Source organism: Microcaecilia unicolor, chromosome 1 (assembly GCF_901765095.1).
Source record: "Microcaecilia unicolor chromosome 1, aMicUni1.1, whole genome shotgun sequence".
NCBI classification, from domain to species: Eukaryota; Metazoa; Chordata; class Amphibia; order Gymnophiona; family Siphonopidae; genus Microcaecilia; species Microcaecilia unicolor.
Window position 1 is genome coordinate 758,578,828 of NC_044031.1, and position 7,078 is coordinate 758,585,905.

The following is a 7,078-nucleotide window of genomic DNA, read 5'->3' on the forward strand; positions in this document are numbered from 1 at the left end:
CTCAACTCTTCCCCTCTCTGACCATCATCTGATAACTTTCACACTTAAACACCCTCATCCCCAGTCCTGTCCAATCTTAACCAACACATTTAGGAATCTTCAGGCTATTGACCCTTCTACTTTGTCCTCCAGTGTTTCAAATCTCTTCTCTGCCACTAAATCCAAGTCTGTCAGTGAGGCTGTCTCTTCCTATAATACTATTCTCTACTCTGCTCTGGATACTCTCGCTCCTCCCATTCCCCGTTCTGTAAAACGTACCAATCCCCAGCCTTGGCTGACCTCTAGAATCCACTACCTACGTTCCTGTGCCCGCTCTGCCAAACGCCTTTGGCTGAAATCCCGTGCCCATGCTGTCTTCATACATTTCAAATTCTTGCTGACCTTCTTCCAGTCTGCTCTTTTACTTGCCAAAGAGGACTATTACATCCAGTTGATAAATTCTCTTGGCTCAAACCCTCAACGTCTCTTTGCCACACTGAACTCTCTCCTCAAAGTGCCTTCACCTCCAACTCCCCCTTCACTTTCTCCCCAGACTCTGGCTGAGTACTTTCATGATAAGATTCACAAGATTAAACTTGAATTCTCAGCCAGGTCACCTCCACCTCTCCTTCCCTTAGTCCATTCTCTCAACCCTCCAACCCCTGCCTCCTTTTCTTCCTTTTCTGAAATCACTGAAGAGGAAACTACACATCTTCTTTCCTCCTCAAAACTAACTACCTGTTCTTCTGATCCTATTCCCACCCATCTACTTAACACTATCAAGCTTGCCAGGTGCCCTTGGCCTGGATTGGCCGCTGTCGTGGACAGGATGCTGGGCTTGATGGACCCTTGGTCTTTTCCCAGTATGGCATTACTTATCTCCTACCATCATCCCTTTTATCTGTCATATCCTCAATCTTTCACTTTCCACTGCGACTGTTCCTGATGCCTTCAAACATGCCGTAGTTGCACCACTCCTTAAAAAACCTTCATTGGACCCTACCTTTCCTTCCAACTATCGCCCCCATCTCCCTCCTCCCTTTCCTATCCAAGATACTTGAACGTGCTGTTCACCGCCGTTGCCTTGACTTTCTTTCATCTCAAGCTATTCTTGATCCACTTCAATCTGGCTTTCGCCCCCTCCATTCAACCGAAACAGTGCTTGCTAAAGTCTCCAATGACCTGTTCTGGCCAGATCCTAAGGGCTCTATTCTATCCTCATCCTTCTCAATCTATCTGCTGCTTTTGACACTGTTGATCACAGCCTACTCCTTGATACGCTGTCCTCACTTAGATTTCAGGGCTCCGTTCTTTCCTGGTTTTCTTATCTCTCCCATCGTACTTTTAGTGTATACTCTGGTGGATCCTTCTCTACTTCTATCTCACTGTCAGTTGGTGTACCTCAGGGATCTGTCCTGGGACCTCTTCATTTCTCCATCTATACTTCTTCCCTTGGTATTCTGATCTCATCCCATGGTTTTCAGTATCATCTTTACGTTGACTACTCCCAAATCTACCTCTCCACACCAGAAATCTCAGCCGAAATCCAGGCCAAAGTATCAGCCTGCCTGTCTGACATTGCTGCCTGGATGTCTCACCACCATCTGAAACTTAAACATGACCAAGACTGAGCTTCTTATCTTTCCACCTAAACCAACCTCTCCTCTTCCCCCATTCTCTATTTCTGTGGATAACACTCTCATCCTTCCTGTCTCATCAAGCTCGTAACCTCGGTGTCATCTTCAACTCCTTTCTCTCCTTCTCTGCACATATTCAGCAGACTGCTAAAACCTGTCGGTTCTTTCTCTATAATATCACCAAAATTCACCCTTTCCTTTCTGAGCACACTACCAGAACCCTCATCCACGCTCTTATCACCTCTCGCTTAGACTATTGCAACTTGCTTCTCATAGGTCTCCCACTTAGCCATCTCTCTCCTCTTCAATCTGTTCAAAATTCTGCTGCATGACTAATATTCCGCCAATGATGCTATGCTCATATTAGCCCTCTCCTCAAGTCACTTCACTGGCTCCCTATCCGTTTCCGCATACAGTTCAAACTCCTGTTATTGACTTACAAGTGCATCCACTCTGCAGCTCCTCAGTACCTTTCCACTCTCATCTCTCCCTACATTCCTCCCCAGGAGCTCCGTTCACTGGGTAAATCTCTCATATTTGCACCCTTCTCCTCCACTGCTAACTCCAGACTCCGTTCCTTTTATCTTGCTGCACCATATGCCTGGAATAGACTTCCTGAGCCGGTACATCAAGCTCCATATCTGGCCATCTTCAAATCTAAGCTAAAAGCCCACCTTTTTGATGCTGCTTTTAACTCCTAACCCTTATTCACTTGTTCAGAACCCTTATTTTATCATCCTCACTTTAATATTCCCTTATCTCTTATTTGTCCTGTTTGTCTGTCCTAATTAGATTGTAAGCTCTGTCGAGCAGGGACTGTCTCTTCATGTTCAAGTGTACAGCGCTGCGTACGTCTGGTAACGCTATAGAAATGATAAGTAGTAGTAGCTTACTGTGATCCATGTGTTCTTAAGTGGTTTTATTCTTTGAGGCAGTAGTGAGAAATTGATATGTTTCTGTGAAGTGATAGAAGCTACTTTAATTGTGTCCAATTCCTGCTTTATTTTGCTGAGCTCCTGTTTTATACTAGCAAGCTGAAGACAGATAAAGCCTTAAGCCTCCAGATGGTGTGCCTTGGAACTAAAGCACCACGATTATTACACAGAATAAAAATCATCTTGATTGGAATGGGTATAAACAGGTGTACTATGATAGGGTTAACAGTCTGTAAGATTGCCTGTGTATGACATAGGAGTAATGTTACCGCCTTTAGGGTTGTTTTATATATGAGTAGAAAACCCTGGGCAGGGTGGCGTGTTGGGAGGGTGCATGGGACTTTTATTTTTTCTGAACAAGTCAGAAATACTCTATAGTTTTATTTCATTTTCGTGCCATATAGGGATCCTCTTGTTTATCGGACGCTTTTTTTTTTTTCAATTCCATCAGTTTTCAGCCCCAGTACCACCCAGAGAAAAGCAGTTTCTGTGAGGATAAAGTGATGAGGTCAGGGGCGTAGCCAGGCCTCAAGGTGTGAGGGGGCACATTTTGGTCACCACCCTCCTCCGCCGTCCACTACCGCCACTATACATCTTTGCTGGTGGGGGTCCCAAACCTCCACCAGCTTAAACACCGTCACCGCAAATACCTTGGCTGGTGGGGGTCCCCAACCCCTGCCAGCTGAAGGCTTCATTCAGCACTGGTCTCCGGTGCCGTCGCATTGGCTGCCCTGCGCTCTCTTCACCTCACATCTGGCACGCTAAGAATTTAGGGAGGGGGGGCCCAGGCCCCTGTGGCCCCACCTAGCTTCGCCAGTGGATGCCATATAAACTGATCTCCTGACATCACAGGATTTTAAAGTAAAAGCATTTCTGTGGTAACTTCTAGTAGTGGCTGGTAAAGCAGGTTTGTTCTGTACTGTTTCTCATTATATAAAGACCATGAAAAAATAGCTTACAATGAACTTGGCTTTAAAAAAAGAAATAAAGCTTTTAAATATATGTAAATCTGGAGGACCTCACCTGTCATTGGGTAGTAGCAGTTACTTCCTCTGTGGTTGTGCATTCAGGCATGGGGAGGAAGCATGGTTTTCATTAGAGTGGCAGCTCTTGCCAGCCAATGAGTAGCACTGTAGGAGGCGGAGCTTTCAGACCAATGGCATACTACATGGGCATGCTGTCTGGGGAAAGGCATAAAGGGGACTTAAGTATGTACCTTTTTAGTCAACATATTTTCCATGTTGTTTTTTTTTTTTTTTTTCTTTTACAGGGCAGCCCAGGAATTTACAAGATTTATGCCGAATTCAGATTCGCCACTGTATAGGCCTTCAAAATCTAAAACTACTTGATGAACTACCCATTGCCAAGGTTATGAAAGACTACTTAAAACACAAATTTGATGATATCTGACATCTGCTGGAAAAACCAAACTGTTTTGAGCACGACTGGGAACTGTGTTCCAGGTATTCGAATGGCCGTTTGCCTTGCACAAAGCAAAGCACACCCTATGCAAATTCTGATGCACAGTGAGATCCGAAGGCAAACATCCACTTCCTTGATTTTTCATAGGGCTTTTTGGGTTTGTTTGTTTGTTTTTTTTTATACTGTACAGAAGAAGGTCTTATGTTTGGGTTTCTTGGTCCAGATTTGTGAATTCCAAGCTGTATGTACAATATAAAATTATATATATATATTTTTTAATGGAGAAGTGGAACTCTATTATTGGTTCCTTTTGGGCACAGCAGATATAATTCACCTAAGCAAGTAATGGCGTGAGTGTGATGAAGGCTTGGATTGTAAGTAGGGAATCTTGGGATTTATTGTACAGAGATGATACAAAATGTTAATACAGCCCCCTGTTTAATTGTTTCTAACAGGAATACTGTGACGTGTTCTTTTCCAGATTAGTTACAGGGCAGTGAGTCTGGGTATGAGATTTTTTCCTGTATGGGGACCGTAGCCTGGAAACTTTGTGCTGGTTTTTTTGTTATGACATTCGTAACAGCGTTAATATGTTGCACTGAGATATGGAGTCTTAGCCTATTTGTTTTTCCTTCTTTACTGCACACTGAAGGCCAAAACGTATGTTTTTGGAATGCGTTAGCCTTGCTTCTGTTCTTTGTTTGCCCTCCCATGTTACACTGCTTAGACTAATAACCCAGGCAGTCCTGCCTTCTAGTCGGTTCCTAAGGGACCTCTGTCCTGCTAAAGTCATTCTTTGCCACATTGTAAAAATTATACTTATAGTTCTTAGACCTCAGTTGCCCAGCACCATCGGTTCCATGCGGTTTGCTCTGCTTATGGGGCAGTTCTAGAACTTGGCATCACAATGGGGCACACATAGCATCAGTTCTGAAAGGGCGCCTAGGTGTGCCCAGGGCCATTCTAGAATACTGGCACATGCTACTGACTGTCTTCAGTGACATGCCCGTGCCCCACCCACACGTAAGCCCTCTTGCAGGAACACGCTAAGTTAATTTGACGTCTACCATGTAGAATAGCGCCCAGCACTTATGCACATCATTGGCACCAGTAATTAATATTTATGTGCGTAAGTCTAGTACTCTTAAACCCGTGAATGTATTCGGAGGCGCCAGCTCATAGAACTGCTCTCTTCTGCTCTGAAAATTGCCCTCCTGATGGGACCGGCGTGTTGGATATTGAATATCAGGAGAAGGGGAAGAATTGAAATATGTGGATCCATGGATGTTTTATAATTAAACAGATATTTCTGTCATGACTACTTAAGTACAAGTGTATAACAGGTAGTGGTATCAAAATACAGAGGACCATTGTATATCCACTCAACAAGTTGTCCCTCTGTAGAGCAAGAGGTTTGGGGGCAAAATGAAATTGGGGAAAATTTCAGATTTTGAAAAATCTGAGGGGTTTAAAATGGGTGGCATTTTGGCCATTGCTGCTGTCATGGGTACACTGGAAGTTTCAAGTCTGTTCCAGCTCCGCATAATGCTTGGAGTATTCTCAACATTTCTAAATTAGATGTGCAGGAAGTTTGGCAGAAACTCCTGGCTTTGTCATCTTTAATTTGTCTGGTTTGATGGACAGCTGAAATTCCTTAAGGCCTTTAAGTGCCTCCCTCCCTCCCTCCCTGGCCCTGTCATTTTCTGCTGCTATGGACTTGGATCCAGCTCTCTTAGCTCCTACGGCTATTCCACACTACCTCATTGATTATGCTTTTGCCTTGTTGGTCTGTGTAATGTCTACAGTGACCTTGGGGTGCTTCAGGCTTCTATAATTACTAATTTCATCTGTTTAAAGCTGAATTTCTCCCAAAACGTTTTTGTGCAAGTCTGTTAAAGATGAACCAGATCATTACTGTTCCCTTTATCTTACGTTTTGCTCTTATTCCTGAGAATAAACAAATGTTTGAAATTTTTGTATTACTCCTCGTAGCCTTCACCTGGGAATAAATACAGAGCATCACCCTGGTGGGAAAGGAGATGTGTTTAACAATGACGTATGGCAATAATAAGTTGCACACATTCTTAAGGGTTTAGTAAACAGTCGGCCACAGGAGATAATGGTGTTCTTGCAGCAAACAGAAAGGAGATGCAGAAACAAGAGGATCTGAGGCAGAAAGCAGACAGTATGGTGCTTAGAGGTTCCTGGGCTTCAAAGCCTAAAGATATAGCCGCAGCGTTTTCCACTTGGTCTGCAGAAACCTCGATAATTTGAAGGGGTCCCACAAGGAGACATGCTTGCTATCTGTCTTTGACCTTTATTTTCTGACTGTTTAAATGGTGTAAGCAAAATAATCAAATCTCTGTAGATTTGGGTTTTCTCCTCCCTAGAATATTTCATGTAAAGGATCCATAAAATGTGGTCCAAATTGTTCCAGCTTTGTTCCCAAGAGATGCTACTTTATGTAGTTAAGGCAGATGTGTTCAGATGGTAGTCTCAGCACAGACATTTCACTTTGAGACGTATTTTCAAAGCACTTAGACTTACAAAGTTCCATAGGATACTATGGGGCTTATTTTCAAAGTACTTAGACATATACAAAATTCCATAGGTTGCTATGGAACTTTGTAAGTCTAAGTGCTTTGAAAATATGCATCTATGTAACTTTTGTAAGTCTAAAGGCCTCTTTTAGCAATCCACGCTAGCGGCTCCGTCAGCATTGCCGCTCGGGAATCGTTAGTACAGCTTGGTAAGAGGCCATAACTGCTTTGAAAATGATCCCCTTTGTGCCCATCTTTGTTTAATCAGTGGCATGATGTAAATGTGTTGCATCTGTCTCTTGTAAGCCCTCTGCTTTTGGACTGTACCTGTTGATTTTGAAACAAGTGCTTCACTTTTAGCTGAAGGCTTGGGTAACTGGGATTGTTGCCTAATTTGCTGTTCTGTGAGTTTTTAAAAATTTTGCTGTACTTCCTCTCCCTTTCTCTGAGGACAGATGTGAATAAATTAGGCGAGTGTTTCCTAAGAATGAGCAATTTGAGGTTAAGGAAGCTTGTACAGAATGCTGTATTTCAGAAACGTAAAAAATGATGAAGCATGGTCTAA

At 43.2% G+C, this 7,078-nt stretch overlaps 1 protein-coding gene across 1 annotated transcript in view; it reads left to right on the forward strand.

The window, feature by feature from the left end:
• ASB7 (ankyrin repeat and SOCS box containing 7) overlaps window positions 1-6,526 on the forward strand; it is a 64,058-nt gene extending 57,532 nt beyond the window's left edge. The window contains exon 5 of the mRNA XM_030189743.1: window positions 3,822-6,526. Within this exon, the coding sequence (XP_030045603.1) occupies window positions 3,822-3,961 (140 nt within the window). The 3' untranslated portion in view covers window positions 3,962-6,526. The remainder of the gene's footprint in view (window positions 1-3,821) is intronic.
• The last annotated feature ends 552 nt before the right edge of the window (window positions 6,527-7,078 follow it).